The following is a 17223-nucleotide window of genomic DNA, read 5'->3' on the forward strand; positions in this document are numbered from 1 at the left end:
TTTAAAGTAACCTAGGGCACAATTATATCACTCTTGTCTCAACATAGGGGAAAAGTATAACCTCACTCCAATTAAATTCTCCTTATCAGGTTCTGGGTTGCTATTACACTAATGTTAAAAAGCCCCTTTTACTTTAAACCTACTTACTTGATTTTCAAGCTCTGTCTGTCTGCAACCCATCGGTGTTCACCACCAAAAATGAAATGACACACATGATACGTATGCCAGTGCATATAAAACTTGAATATGAAACACCTGGGTTTATCCTCACGTCACAATCGCTGCATGTCACGTGGCCTATCATTAAGCACTCAAATAAACCCAGGGTCTCAATTTGGGTGCCATGTTTGAATGACTTGTATTTCCTGCGTCATCTAATCTTACATCTTGAGTCCCTCACTCAATACACCAATAGTCAACCAATCCGCTCATCACACAGCTCATACTTTTATGATGGATTTTATAGCACACGTAATGCGTAACCTCTAATTGGCACATCAGTAAATCCAAAACCTTAATATGAAACACCTGTGATTGTCCTCACGTCACTAGCGTTGTGATTTCTCATTCAACACTTATCTAAACCCAGGGTTTCTATTTGGGTGTCATCTGTGAATGACTTATATTCCCTGCATCATCTAATATTATCTCTTTGGTCCCTTACTCAGTACACAGACTATAGTTACTAATCCGCCATGTACAGTGTGCGTATTCCGTAACCTCTTATTAGCGCTAAAAAGAACCCAGTATATCTATTTGGGCACCAGCTTTGAATTACTTCTATTCCGTGTCCCCTGACAATACCTTTTGCACCTCTCAATCTGTACACAAAGAGTAACCCACTAGTCTGTCATATGTTCAATTCACACCTAAATTAACAATACAGTGCACAGAACAGTCTACATTTCTACCGTCAAAACCATCCTTTGATGTATCACCAGTGTCATGAAAATCATGTAGCACATGACAGGTCTCCTCCACTCTAACTGTAGCCACCCCCTACCTAACTCAGGAGCCAACTTGGAGTGACTTCTTTGCCCAATCTTCTAACTTTGCCTCCTCTTGTTCTTGTCAGCCAATGCCCTCTAAGACTCCTGAAGACCAGGTACCCCACTGTGTTGCCATAAAGTCAATTCACTGTTCAACAACTATAATCAAGAGGATCCAATAGTCAAGACATAACCTTATCATTTACCTTACTAGTCAACTATTGCCTATTAGGCCACCACAAATAGTGTAAACAAGTCCAATTTCATGCAACAACTTTAAGAAGCCAATGAGGTTGGACCTATGTCCTGTCCCCTATTTTTCTTGTTAAATACTGTAAAAATCATCACCTAACACCTAATAGGCCTTACGCAATGATAAAAACGTTCCCATTCTTCTCTACTACTCAGTCCACGTCTAAAGGTATTACATTTTGATATAAAGAACTGCTGTCTAACTTTCCTTACTTTGTCAATATTTCCTTCTCTCTTCATTACTGTCAGGTTTTTTTCAGGTTTTCTAACATGAATCAAAGAAACTCATTTTCCCCATGCTCCTTTGCAAGGAAGTGTTCCACTAACGGAGCTTTTGCCTTCCTAGTTCTATTAGCTGATCTCTATTCATTAATCCTAACTCATAGTTCAGGACTAGTTTCACCAACGTAACCAAAGCCAAATGGACAGATGATCAAATATACAACAATTTGTTGAGGATCTACTTTCATATGTCACCCCCTGACAAGATACATTGACATGGCTAATGCACTTTTGGCATCCATTTCACCCATCTATACTTACCTGTAATTTCTTCTTTGTTTTGATTTACTTGTATCTGGTGTCTCTTCTCTCTTTATGTATGGACCAGTTTATTCCTGAGATTTCTATTCCTACGAAATTTGAATAATGGTCTTGTCAATTTAACTATGCTCACTGTTCAAAATATTACAATATTTATTGATTATTGATTTTAATCATTTTACTAACCCCTGGGAAATTACTCACAAACACAAACTTCTCATTTCTCCTCTTTTCCTTGGTTTTCTGAAACATACTCTCCCTATCGTAGTATCTAGCTTCCTTATATGAATGATCATCCATTTCTTGGAGTCCCCCTATCCTTCAGTATATTTTTTAAGAACTCAAAATACCTGGGAATATTAACTTTTTCGTTCTTTAAATGGTAACTTGAATAAAGGATTAACGTATTTTTGTCAGTTGGTTTACTAAGATTGCTATCACCAAAATTAGTGCCATAGTCACTAATAGTGATCAACTATTATAGCTTTTTAAAGGCAGAAGAAGTATTAAAAACCTGGCAGCTTTAATTTCAAATTTTCAATTATACATAATCCTTGAATGTCTAAAGATCCAAACAAAATCAAATAAAGATAAGAGGCTAACCTCTCACCTACTTTTCCAAATCTTGTTGTGGTGATTCTTTAATTCTGACGTTGTGTAAAGGTGTTCTTGAGCTCATCATTTCCCAGAAGTGCTGGTTTTAAGCAGCTCACTTGTCCATGCCTTCCAACCCAAGAAGCTGGGCCAAACCCACTCCTGCTGCCATCTTCTCACATCATGGAAGCTGAAGGAGGGAGAGCCAAAGTCAGTAGATCCCTGCAAGGGTCCAGTGGGGATCCCTTTTCTCACTCGCAGATCCAGACCCTGCTCTAGCCAAATAATCAGACACAGCAAGGGAAGCCTGGGACATGGCTCCCTCAACCTATCTCTGATTTTAGCTCTACAAAACAGCATCTCATACACTTTCAGTTGGACCATTATGGCCTGCAACTGGATGATCTGGGCAATTGCAGTAATGACACAGGGTGTCCCCCTACTTGAATGCAAACTTCCTGTGAGTCTTCCAGAGCGGATAATGAGCACTCCACCAGGACTCACCTGCATGCACTTAAAATAAATTTTATCTGGTCCAGATAACTGGAAAAATATAGGAAATTCAAACCAAAAGAGTGAAAGTTATTTCTGGAAACTCATAGATACCCTCTTAGCCTGCTGTCATTTCTTTGCAGGCTTTCTAGCTTTCTCTAATTAAGGGACCTTTTCTTTGCAGATCATTAAGTCCTTTCTGTAATGAGTATTCTAAGTGATGCTCAGCATTCGGCCTTCTGCTCCAACATTCCAATGTCTGTATTTCTGTTTGTCCCCTTTTAATTTAGAACACTCTACTTTCAGTCTGTAAAATGTTCTAATAGTTTTATAGCCCTTCTGACTTAGGCTATATCTGTTGTTAAAGACCCTCACTCTTGTTATAAGCTTGAGCAGCACCTGGGGCCAAGGCCTATAACGCGGGATCAGGGCATTTAACAACCAATATAGACTCCGTCAGCGGACTATATAAGGAATAAAGTACCCCTGCTGTACAATATAAGGCCATGGCAAGTCACTGAGGAGTCCATAACCATCCTTTATAAGGTTATGAAATTCCAAGGTAACCTGCAATATCCTTATCATATACTCAAGGGTGTACTTTAATCCATATAATACATGGCCACACTATCACCTTTCCCATAGATGACTTAAAACATTGGGGCGCAGCTCTTTCATATGAAAAAGAGCATGTTTGCTAACATGCAGTATAAAAATAGAACCTCTAGTGCAAAATGAAACACATTAAAAATCTGTTAGCTATTTGTTGCAAAACATATTAGAAACAGTTCAATACAAGTCAGTTTTCTTTTTTTTAGGAAGCTCCAGTAGTTCAGAATGTGTAGAAACATGTAGAAAGATTCTAAACTTTCTATAATTATCTGAGTAATGCAAGAAATATTCACGTTCTGTGTGCAAGCTTCTATAAACTAGAAAAATAGAGCAGAAGAAAAACAACATTCAGTTTTTGTTGCTTTAAACAACTGCTTCAGTTATGCACCTATGCAGCGGGCATTGTGATGTCAGAACTCGACTGCAACAACTTATTTCAGTTGAATCTGACATATTTTCTTTATAATCGGCGACTGGATACTTCATAATTTGCCAATTATATGAAAAATAAAGTATCCCCTGCCGTAGATTACAAGGATATTGCAAGTCACTGAGAATTTCCTTAACCATATAGAGTAACAAGGCCGAAAGACGAGTTCCTTTAAAAGGTTATGGAACTCTGAGGTGACTTGCAATATTGTTATCATGTACGGGGGGGGTTCTTTTTCCCATATAATACATGGTCACACCATCACCTTTCCCACAAACCACTTAAAACATTGGTGCCTAGCTCTCTTATATGAAAGAGTGCGCATGTTTGTAAACATGAAGAATAAAACTAAAACTTCCAGTGCAAAATTAAACACATCAAAACATGTTGGATATTTGTTGTAAACAGATACTAGAGACAGTTCAATACAAGATATATATATCAATATATATATATATATATATATATGTATATATATATATATATATATATATATATATATATATATATATATAAAGGATGTAGTAGCTCAGAATGTGTAGAAAGATGCAGAAAGATTCTAGCTTTTCTCTGGCTAAGGAGTGCAAAAATAAACATAATATCTGCTTGTTATTGTAATCTGTTAAAATTGAGCAAAAGAAAGAAAGCAAAGAAAGAAAGCAAAGAAAGAAAAGCAAAGGTGCATTTGTTGCTTTAAACAGCTGCTTTAATTGTGCTGTGTGACCTGACCTGCCCTTAACCTCAGGTGCTGGCTGTAGCTGCAGGCATTGTGATATCAGAACTCGACTATAGTTACCTTATAATAGTCGAGGTCTGACATCTTTTCTTTATTGTTGGTGACCTGGTGTGTCACAAGCCACTGATTATAAAGAAGTTAGTGACTGACATTTATGCAGGGATTACAGAATCCCATGTTTTATAAAGAAATTAGAGACAGGCATTTATACAGGGATTCCAGAATCCCATGTATTATAAGGCCATAATGCAGTGTGGCATTATCGGCATTAAAAGATCAGTGATGAAACAGACAGTTGCAAGGACACAAGTATATATCACAGCTACTCCCTGAGCATGCTCCAACAGTGTATCAAACTCCGTTGCAGTAACATTGTCCACAAATGACCCGCTCACATGTTATGCCTGTGGACTCCACAAATGACAACTTCCAAGATCTTGAGACGAAGTGGGAGTTGTATACTTAGAAATTGTAACAAAGATAATCTTAATCCTTTATTTATTTATTTGTATTTATTTTCTTTTAATATATGTATTCTTTATTCATTAATAATGTATATGTTGGTTATGGTATAAAAAAAGTTTTGATTATTACATAATATCATAATATATATGTGGTATCAATGGAGTATGAATGATAACATTATTAGAATGTATATTTTGCTGGCCATTTCCCCATCTGAAGCCTAGGCATCTGTCAAGAGCTCCTTTGGCTTCCTGTTAAGGAGAGAATTCTATTTTAGGCACTAGCTTTGGCTCACAGAGCTTTATATGGCACAGGCCCACACTTTCTTTTGATGAGGCTACTGCTAGAGACCTCTGTTCATTTGATGGCAACTTACTATTGGTGCCAAATACAAGACGACAAAAGTGGAGTCAACTCCTGGTCCATTGCCACAAGATCAGGGGGAATATCTCTTTAGGAAAGCTGTGGAAACTTAGCTATTCAATTGGACCTTTTGAGGGCTTTACTCTGTGGATGAGGTGAATTGTTGCAGTTTATTTAGCGCTGGGACACTCTTATGAGTGGCTGATGCGCGCTATAAATTCTTGATTGATTGATTAAATTCTTGAATGATTGATTCAACTGAAATGTGATTCGTGTGAGCAGCAGAAGTACTTCCTTATACAGGGTGGGAGGAGAATAACTACCTCTGAGCTTTTAATTGAGTTGTGGAAAGGAGTTTCCATATGGACAAAAATATTTTCCTTAGGAAGAAAAAAAGGTTAAAGCTGCAATTTCACACATTCTTACCATGTGCACTTCAGTGAATGGTCTGCCGTTAAGACAATTAACTTGAGTATACATCACTATGTGTGGGGAATCAATGATTTGTAATTTTCATAGTGTACTTATTGGAACTCTGTGAAACCCTGAAAATGCATAGACATGTCCAAATCTGAAGTCTAAGCCCACGATGTGCACATTTGCACATTTCCTGTAACTGTAAATAGGATGTGTGTCTTAGAATTCCAACTTATTTTGGTACTGACAAGCCTTTTTTCCACAGGGATAAGTGAAAATCAATGTTAAATTTAGATTTATAGAAGTATACCTGGAATCGCTAATGTTGGAAAATGGGTTATTGGTAGGGCAGGTAGGTACCTACACCTAGCAACAAGCCACTAACCTCCACATAGGTACAGTTAGGTCTCAGTAAATTAATCCCAGCTCTACCCTTGGTAGCTTGGCATCGAGCGTCAAGGCTTAACTTAGGAGACAAAGTGTAAAGCATTCAAATATCACAAAACAGTAATTAAATAAAACACAGGAAACAGTTTAAAAATCCAAAACCAATTTATAAAAATAGCTTATATTTTTATCTTTAAAATGACACAAAAACGATTAAAATCGGTTCAGGGGAACCGGAGATATGAATTTTTAAAGTATTATTATTTTCTAGCGCTTAGAAACAAAAAGCGCCAATCGGGTCATCTGGTTGCACCAGGACCGGGGCAAAGTCAAACTTTCAGGCCGACCGCGATGGAGCCCTGCTCGGCTACAAGTCGCGGGAGGCCTCGGTTAAAAAGTTACCTTCTGACTTAGTCTCTTTTTTGATGTTTTTCTTCCCCGGGACGAACCTGCCAGTTGGATCCGACCTCCTGGAGCCCTTGTCCGGATACGCGAAGTCGGTTTCCTCGGTGGTGATTTTTACCTTCGGACTTAGTCGTTTTTTCGAGATGAAAATCCTTCGACCGGGGTAAACCTGGATCTTGATCCGACGTCCGTTGAGCCCTTCTCGGATACGATGGCTGGAAGGTCCCGGTCAACTTTTTACGTTCGGACTTAGTCTCTTTTTTGGATGTTTTTCTTTACCGGGACGAACCACGAAGTCAGGCCGGGTCGCGGTTGAGGCAGGCCGGCTAGAATTTCCGCGTCGGGTCGGTCACTTTATGGAGCTTTTTTTCAAAAATTCTCCAATCTTTTCCAAACTTCTGGGGCTTCACCCAGATGTTCTTTTAAGGTTCTTTTGGGGTCCACAGCTCACCCCAAGGGTCCAGAAGTTCTGTGATGGTCCTTGGGAAGTGCGGACTTCAACTCCCAGAATGCACCTGGCGCAAACTCCTTTTTGGCCACTGGACAGTGGTCAGCTGGTCACTTTTTTCAGGAGTTGGTGAAGGGGACTCTGGTTTAGCAATTTTTCACCTGTAGCAAACAGGGAGTCCCTCCTTGAACCAGTGGAAGCCAGGCAAAGTCCTTCTTGTGGTGAAGCCCAAGTGTGCAGCTGGTGCAGTCTTTCTGAGTGCAGGGTCCAGGTGCAGGCCAGGGGTCCAGCAGGGAAGTCCTTCTTCTCCTTGTAGTTCCTTCTTCTTGAAATTTGGTGGGGATCTGAGGCGTGGGTGCAGGTCTGCCAGTTTTATCCTTGCTCCTGGGTGAAAAGCAGGGGGGCCCTGGTTCTCCAATCAGGGACAGGGTCGTCCCCCTGTGATGACCACTTCCTGGGAAGTGTGGCACAAATCCATCCCAGAAGGCAACAGTCTCTAAAAATCCAAAATGGATGAATCTGATTTTTGGAGGAGAGATCTGGCTGAGCCCACCCACTGGTGTGGCTAAAAATCATAAACACACCCCTCTCCTGCCCTCTCCTAATCTAATCAAGGGGGCACCTAGCTGTCTGGGGTTGCAGGATGTGGGGGTGTTGCTGGGTGCTCCAGATGTCCTTCTCTGCCTTTGAAGACCAGTTTGGCAGCCCTCCCCCTTCCTGCCTCACCATCTGCTGAGGGGAGATTCTCTCCCCCAAGCACATTCCTTTGTGTGAAGCCAGGCCACTTCACACCTCATTAAAGTAGCCTGGCAGAAGCTGCTGCAGGCTGGCCAATCAGAGCACAGCAGCAAAAACAATGCAGAGCTGAAATTGGCAACTTTTTAGGTAAAGTCTAAACTTTTTACCTGGACAAGTTATATTAAATCCAACAACTGGAAGTTGTGGGATTTATTATAACAATCAATTTGATACCAAATTCTTGGTATGTAACATTTAAGGAGACTTTAAAATTTAAAATAAAGTCTGCCCATTCTAGCCTATGAAGGCCATTTACTTCAATGAGGGAAAAACGAATTTGGCTGTTTTTACCTCACCAGGGCTTATAAATCTATTTTTATAAAGTCCCTGCTTATAGTTACATGGCACCCAGCCCTAGGGGCACATAGGGCACACCTTAGGGGTGACTTATATGTAAAAATAAGGTAGTTTAAGACTTTGGAAGTACCTTTAATTCCAAAGTCGAATTTGCATATAACTTTAATTTAAAAGCAGCCAGCAAGGCAGGCTTGCTTTTAAAATGACACTGGGCACCTCAGCAATGCACCTAGGTGTGCACCACCTATGCTGTGGTCCCTAAACCTACATGCCCTACCATATACTAGGGACTTATAGGTAGGTTAACTTAGCCAATTATAATTAGCCTAATTTGCATATCCATTTTACACAGAGCACAGGCCCTGGGACTGGTTAGCAGTACCCAGGGCACCATCAGAGTCAGGAAAACACCAGCATAAAGTGGAAAATGGGGGCAAAAAGTTATGGGGCCTCTGCAATCAGCCCTAGTTTCTCACAGCTAACTCCAAGCCAGATAGATGTCTTCCATTGAAAAGCCACCTGTTTAGACTTAATGTAGAAGAATGATTTCCATTTGAATTTTTTGCTCTTCTTTTTCTCTTCACATGGAAACTGAAATATCGTTTCCAGAAATGTCTCCCAATATGGCTTCATGCTATGTTAGAGTGATTGTGGCTCTTTTCTTTCAAACTTAGACATTTTTGTCCGCCTAAGTTTGATGGACCGTTTGGGCCACTCTCCTCATTTCGTTCATCCCATTGACCCTCCTAAGTCGACTCAAAAGATGTCTTGAGTTAGCATCGATCAAAATGATTTCCACATTTGGTTACACAACGAGGATCAAGAGTCCGAAATAAAGTTAAGGACATTTAATACAAGTTAACAGCCAGGTTAATGTAAATCAGTCTCAAAAACATGCTGTAAAGATACAAGCTCGCAACAGGATAATCAAATCTCCTGCAGATGTTTAGGTGCATCAGCATAAGGCAAAAAGGAAGTTCAGTTTCAGAAATACAAAATATTAACAATAAGATTTGGTGTTCAGAGAACAATCTTCGATTCTCTCTCCCAAACATGAATAATGTCTAAGGTCATCTACCTTAGGACCTAAATTATTCAAAGTTTCCAAGTCTAAGGAAACATATAAAAAAAAGTCAGGAAAATGCTAGAAAAGGGAAAAATCATGCTTATGCATATTTAGAAGATGTCAGCATTTCAAAAGCTCAATCAAGAGTCTTCTTAGAATCAGAAATTAAGTGTTAGCCAAAGCCACACTTTAGGAAAAAAGGACAGAATGAGTGGGAAAAATAGAGGTCTGTACCGCTCAAAGTCAAATAGGAGATTTGCCTAGCAAACTATGTGAGCACTAATTAATATCACATATATCCTTGTAAGCAACACTCCTTGTTCACTCCATCAGGGGCTCCATTGTCCTTTCCATTCTCACATTGTAAGCTGTAACATCTACGGTTTCTCCCAGAGCAGTCCTGTGAATGATTTTGTCTCTAAACACATGCAAAATTACTGAATAGGGACTGTCAGCTCAAACTCAGTTTCTCCATGTTCCTCCATCATGTTTTTTTTCTCCATCTTTCTACGGCTAAGACAGTGTAACATCTATTTCAAAGCTAACATTTCATGTAAATATTCCTGCAAAGAAAAAGACATGCAAGCAGGAATGGAAACCAGCATTTCATGTCAAGAGAAATTCAGGCCTAGCCATGTCAAGTTTAAACGTACAGTGCAATAGAGCACGTTTAAAATGCGTGTCAACTATCCACATATAAATACAAATAAACGAGAGTGTCAGTACATTCATTCAAATTAGACTCATATTACAGTTCAGTTAAAAGCAAAGGAACTTTTGAATACAGAAGTGTAAATGCAACTGTGAACTACATTTAAATGCAAATGAAAACATTAGTGTACATGTTAACATGAATTCTCGTTTCTGATGTTAATACATTTCAATAACATGAGGATAGTTTCTAAATCATTTCAAATAACTATGTTTCAGTAAACAAGGGTAAGAAACAGAGTATATGATTTTCTAGTTCTACAGTGAATACACTCAGTATTGCATTCAAGTGCAACACTTTTCATTAATAACGTTAGATCACACAGAGTATATATGGTAAGTGCACAAACAGATTGCGTATTTATGACATGCAGGGGTGGAGTCAGAATTTATGCTACTTCAATGTATGTGAACATTTTGTGTGAAAAAGTACATTAAAAGGTTTTGTGAATGCCCACAAATTACAGCTTTTTGGCCTTGCACAAAGCCTTTTCATGGCAACTCCCGACTCACCCCTTCCCAGCCCTTTTCTCTGTCATTTTCACGCAGTTACTGAGTGAAGGCCAGCCCTAGGGGATAACACACAAGGTAATTACTGGCGTTCCAGTGTTTCTGGAACCAATATTACTGGATTAAGAAAAAACAACTTCGTGGGGGAAGAGGAGGAGAGGCTGCAGGCACGTGTACAGCCAGTCCCTGTTTACCTCTCCAGCACAACAAGAGAAACAAACAACACTCCACTCACCGTAGCCCTGCATCCCTTTACTCTAGACACCCTCTTTGCTTCCAGCCCAACACCCCCTCAGCCGCACTAGCTACCTCGTTGAAGTTTACCACCGGCAATGTGGGGAGGGTAATATCAGCTTGCAGATCCTTAATTGGGGAAAACATGGGAATTTTTATCTGGTGTGTCTGTGTCTATTTAGCTATTTCCCATCCTGGGAACCAAAACTTGTAATGGCCAGGTTAAGATGTGGGGTTATCATCTTGAATTGGAGATTACGGACCTCCTGTATGCGTTCCCTTAAATCTGGCCAATTTGCAATGAGGGTTTGAAGTTTAATCCTGCTCAGCAATTCTGATTCTGTTAAAAAAGGATTTCCAATTTAGAGGTGTCAATTTCTGTTTTTAATCATAGGTGACGTCAATAAGTGTACGTTTTTGTCGACTGGGCCCTTAATCATTAACATCTTACAATGTAGGACAGGCAAAAATGGCGTTTTTGAATGGAGTCAAGATTCATAAAACATCAACGTTTTGTGAGTGGTGTGGAGTTTGTGAGTGCTATAGAAATCATTTCACTTTATTAATATATACTTTCAAGTATAGTGTGACCAGGGCCATTCAGCTGATACATCCCAATCAAAGTAATGTGTCCTTCCTTACAGTCACCAGTTTACATTCTTTTTATTTTTCAGAGCTCCCCCTGTGATAGGATATTTGCCTTTTGAGGTGCTGGGTACTTCTGGCTATGACTACTACCACGTTGATGACCTTGAACTCTTAGCGAGATGTCACCAACATTGTAAGTATTGTAAGTGAACGCTCAGTGAGTTTTAAAACAACGTGTTGCATTTATTTTGTTTAACTCAACTGTAGTTTGATTTACGAAGCAGTTTCAGCAAAGCATCGCGCAATTTTAATAGTACTTTTCAAATAATTGAAATAGCATTAAATGAATAAACAACCTCATAATGAAAATCAAGAAGAACCTGAATGAAAGGAGGGCGCCATCGGCGTAAACATGCATGTGCGGAGACATCCATGGTGTGTGAAGAAGTGAGAAAGATCGGAAATGAGAGGAGACACTTTAGTTTGAGGAGGCACCAGCCAGACTTAGGAGTTAAAGAAAAGACTGTGAAAAGAAACATTAGCAGCAGGGCCGGCTTTAGTGCGGTGCGAGCAGTGCGGCCGCACCGGGTGCTGGCCTCAGGGGGAGGCTGTGTTTAGCAATAACTTACGAAACTTGCGGGTTAAAAACACCTGCTAAACAGTTTATTGTGCCCAGCCTCCAGGAAGCAATTAAAGTGTCAAGATACCTCTTATGATTAATGTTTTTGCTAGAGAGAATTGGAGGTTTGTCTAGCGGCAGCTTTGACTCGCCATAAAGTAGCATAGAGGGATAATATGCCTGCTGCAAATAACATAACTATATTTTATGTGGATAGCTGAGTGGATTAGTAAAACCAGCCTTTACAAGCTCTTTAAAACAAATGAATGTATGGGGGGGCTATGGAGAGATGAGGGGCACATTTACCGGGTGGAACTTAGGGAATCCGAGGAGGTGGTCAAGGGGTTGTGGAGGTGTCAAAAAAAGACTGTCACACAGGGCTCCACCAGCGCTAAAGCTGGCCCTGATTAGCAGGGCTAGTAAATGACAAGTTAGGAGCAACCAGGAAGATAACACAGCAATACAGATAGAGCAAAAATGAAGACGAACCGATAACAGAGAATGGGGAAATGAGAGCAGTTTTTCAAAAGAGATCAAAACATGATTTGAAAACTGATTAAGGACGTGAAACAGAGTGGGCAAGTTGGCCAAGGATTGGGGAACAATACTTCCCAGGCATTTTGCAATGGGTGGTTTAGATTCTCAGTGGTTTGATAACTGGTACAGATCATATTTTTTCCAAATATGATGAACGCAACAGAAGAGGCAGTTTGTAAAACGTTATGGAGAAATGCAAGTTAACACCCCGATAATGGTTAGGAAGGGTAAGTAATTATAGGAATTTGGAACAAGATTGAGGTGGATGGGAAACCCACATTTCGAGGAGAGGAAGAAAAGAACAGATTTTCAATGTTTGTTGCAATTAATGGAGGGGGAAAGTCATGCCAGAGTGTGTGGCATATAAACAATCAGCAGCATTTTGAGTAAGTGAGATTTGAGACACGAGAAAGAAACAAAGGTTTTGGTCATCAGCAAAAAAATCCAGGAGAGATTGCAAGGAAAATGGATTGAGACTAACATGAATACAGATGAGACAAAGATCAGAAGTCGGGGGAACATCATATTGAAGAAAAAAAGCATGTAATGGCCACACTAAGATACAACAATTGTGATTGGAAAGATAAGAAGAAACCCGTAGGATGAAAAATCTATTTTCTAACATAATGTTTCATTCAAATAATCTTAAAGCTGTTCCTACATCTAACCCTCATCAGTTATCTCCTTTTGAGAAAGTTGCCCAGTCTAGAATAATTAATTTCACATCTGACCTTCTTACAGTGCATGCATATCTCTTATATATAGGGGCTGAACACCATAAAAAGTATGAATCTTTTACATATTTGTGAAGTGTTAACAACAAGCTGTGAGTCTTTGTTTCACCTCCCTTGCATTGGCATCAAGGTGTGAGGATAGGATAGCTCCCAGTAAGGACAGTGGAACAATAGGAGGTCTCAAGGCCCCTTAAGTTTGGCCTTTTATTATGGGCCCAGTGCGAGCCTGAAACATGAAAGCCTCCTCACCGCCTGCACGTTGATGCACTGCTGAATGTGTCCCGGTGTCTGAATAATACACCAGGACATGTTCAGAATCTTTCAGTGGAGCTCACTTCTTCCAGGGTGGACAGCGTCCATCCTGTGAATATAGTTGGTGGAAGCCTTGTACCTGCGTGTACCCCTGACTTATGCCCTGTTTAAGTGTGCGCCTCAGCCTGAGGCTGCCTTGACCAAATTCAATGGTCCAGGGGCGCATGCTAGTGTCTGCGCAACGGCTGTCCGGAAAGAGGAAAGAATGAGCTCTTCATCTGCTAACATATCTGGCTGAATCCAGGGTCACGGCTTCTGTGGAGTTAAAGAGCACCAGCAGACTTGCCTCTGAAAACGTGCAGTGAGTGTAAGTAGAGAGCTGTAAAAGGAGAAATAAGGAGTCAAGAGCATACGTCTGCCATTGAGAGCTCCTCCCACCAGCATCTCTCATGACTATATGTATCTCATCGATCCCTTGTACAGCAGAGTGACTGAAGCCGGCTGTGCCAGTGAGTGCGGCAGACAGTGACTCGCAGAGACACTTCTCACTGACAACACTAAGTGCCCTTTCATTTCTGGTGCTTTGCAGCAGTTTTAAGATCTTCTTAGAGTTTCTCGTTGCTCAAATGAGTGTAATCTCTGACATACATACATATATATATGTATTTATATAAGTGTGTATATATATATATATATATATGTATATATATATATATATAGATACATATAAATATATATATATATATATATATATATATGTATATATATATGCATACATATATATATATATATATATATATATATATATATATATATATATATTGTATCCAAACAGAAAAATTCCCTGCACTCCAAAGAGTCCCAATGTTGTGTCTTTATTTGAAACAACCAGCAACCACCAACGTGTTTCAACTCCTCAGGAAGTCTTGCTCATCGCTAGTGAGTCCTACCACTATTCCCCTTAAATAGTCAAATTCCGTCCTGCTCAGAACGGGCTCAGAAGGCAGAGACTTTGTTCTCTGTTCCTCAATCTAACAGTTTGGTTACTAAGACAATGAATGAAGAAAAGGAGTCAACTTATATACAATCACTATTTTCCCAAGTGGATACATTGTATAGAAAGGAAATTACAAATAGTTGGGAAATTGTGACACTGCTAAAATATGTGGAGATGGGAAGAGTGCCAAAGGGACTTCGTATTTTCACATTACCTAATCATCCTGATATCAAACCTGAATTATTGCTTGAATGGGGAGAAAACAGCATGAAATTCATGAAACATGATGCTCATTCTGATGAAATGTGTAAAAATAGAAGTGGAGACAATAACAACTTAGTGAAGGAGATTGAAGATAAATTAACCATACTACAGACTAAAGACGAAGCAGCTAAGCTCAGACAAAGAATGGAAGAAAGATTGGACAAACATGAATCTGAGGTTGAGGTACGTAAACAGAGAACGTTTCTTAGAGATGAAAATGACTACAAAAATGGTACGATCCTCACATTTGCGAAACATTTTGAGACAATTAAACAACAATTCACATCAGGCTCTAAAATCAACATTCCAATCATAACAGAGACCGTTAGTGAATCTGATATTGAACTAAGTGAGAATGAAGACAACAGTGAATTAAGAATCAAAACAACACTATTGGAAGAAATGCAAATTATGTATCAGGATCAACAATCATCAAAAGGCAGGGTCTGAGGACGCGGTCAGGGCAGAGACAAGCCAAAATCAAAATCCACACAAAGAAACATAGAAAAACCAGAAGAGGGAGTAGGAAAAATAAATTACCCTCTGCGCAACAGACAAAGGAAATGAACGCAAACAGTAATATTGAGGAAAATCTTGTAGTCAACTCATCTGACAATGTTCTATCAAAAGAAGAGAATAGATGTTTGAGCAAAGGGTTAGCTTTTTGTCCAGAGTACCATTTCGATAAAGTTGAAACCAAAATTGACATGTATAAATTTATAAGGAAGATCAAACTAGCCAAACATTTTGCTACACATTCTATAAGAAGTAATGAACCACCGGTCTCTCACCGATCTTCTGATTGAACAGATACAAGATGTAAAAACTTGTTATGATCTAATGCACAATTTAGAAGATGAGGAGGTTACCAAAATGGAAGTAATGGATCAATTGGGTATCTCAACAAATGATCATACATATAGTCATTTCAAATCGAAATCTGAATACTCTCCCATCTTGAATCCAGGCAATAAAATAGATTGGTTTTATGATACTATTATAGCAGACTTAGAAACTTTGCAACATCAAAGACAGCCTCAGGGAAAAGAAAATATGACTCAGGTGGAAAGACAAGCATTGAATCTATTGATTACGAAAATCATCATAAAACCAGCTAAAAAGGTGGCAATGTGGTAATTTTAAATTGTAAAGATTATGTCAAAGAGGCCATGAGACAACTAAGTTATATACAGAACTACCAAAAACTGGATAAAAATCCCACTCAAGAGATATTATGTAAAATCAACATCAAATTGATGAGTTGGCACCAAAAATTACTGATTAATGAAGAAGAACTTAAAATCCTGAGACAAGACTTTCCTATTATGCCAACTATATATTTTCTCCCAAAAATTAATAAAACACTTAACAATCCTCCGAGCAGACAAATTGTTTCTGCCTGTGGATCAGTGTTTGAAAACATCTAAAAATATGTGTACTACTATCTTGCCCCCATGGTAGCTTCATTGAGCTCCTATATCAAAGATACTAGAGATTTTTTGGGGGCCATCGCAGACATAACCTGGCAATCTAGTTATTTTCTAGTTACTATAGATGTGGTGTCACTCTATACATTTATCTGTCATGAGATAGATCTTCAAGTTCTTGGATACTTTCTTAGACAAAGGAACATAAAAGAAACAAAACATTCAATGATGCTTCTGGAAATGTCTTCATAGCAATGTGTTCTTATTTAACCTTCAAGTATACAAGCAGACGTGGGGTACAGCCATGGGAATTTCTCTATCACCAAGTTATGCAAATCTCACCATGGGATAGTGGGAACGGGAGGTGGCATGGCAAGATGACTATCGTAAATATCTTGATAAGATCATCTCATGGTTACGCTACATAGATGATCTGTTCATAATATGGAATGGATCAGAGGAAGAATTCAGAACATATTTTCATCTATTGAACCAAAATGATTATGGTTTCAATTTACTTTTAACATCGATGAAACACAGATACATTTTCTAGACATCAAAGTTTATGTGGAACATAATCAATTACACAAGACCATGTATAGAAAAGAAACTGCTACAAACAGCATCTTCAATGGGACAAGCTTCCACCCAAAACCACAATTAAAAAGTATTCAATTCGGAGAGTTTTTGAGAACTAGGATAAACGGTTTAAATGACAGTGAAATGCAAACACAGTTTATGGATGTTAAACAGAGATTCCTTCAGACAGGATATCCTGGAGCACATATTGGATTTAGAGTGATAAAAGCAAGAGGTAGAACTTGTCAGCAAACTTTAATTGATATCACATCAATTACTCCACAAAGAGAAAAAGAGAAAAAAAAAAAGAAAAGGAGGGCCCACGGCTGATATTGACATACAGCAGAGAAAGTAAAGTAATTGTGAACATCTTTAAAAGTTACTGGAAGATTTTGAGAAGTGTTCAAGACATAAAGCAAATAGTAGGTGTGAGGCCACAAGTAACATACAGAAGATCAAGGTCCTCAAGGGATGTGT

The 17223-nt window shown here is 39.1% G+C and overlaps 1 protein-coding gene across 1 annotated transcript in view; it reads left to right on the forward strand.

Moving 5' to 3' along the window:
- The window catches only part of NPAS2 (neuronal PAS domain protein 2), a 611171-nt gene that overhangs the window by 357764 nt on the left and 236184 nt on the right, over positions 1-17223 (forward strand). Inside the window, exon 10 of the mRNA XM_069204404.1 lies at positions 11424-11530. Within this exon, the coding sequence (XP_069060505.1) occupies positions 11424-11530 (107 nt within the window). The remainder of the gene's footprint in view (positions 1-11423; positions 11531-17223) is intronic.

Source organism: Pleurodeles waltl, chromosome 8 (assembly GCF_031143425.1).
Source record: "Pleurodeles waltl isolate 20211129_DDA chromosome 8, aPleWal1.hap1.20221129, whole genome shotgun sequence".
Taxonomy (NCBI): domain Eukaryota; kingdom Metazoa; phylum Chordata; class Amphibia; order Caudata; family Salamandridae; genus Pleurodeles; species Pleurodeles waltl.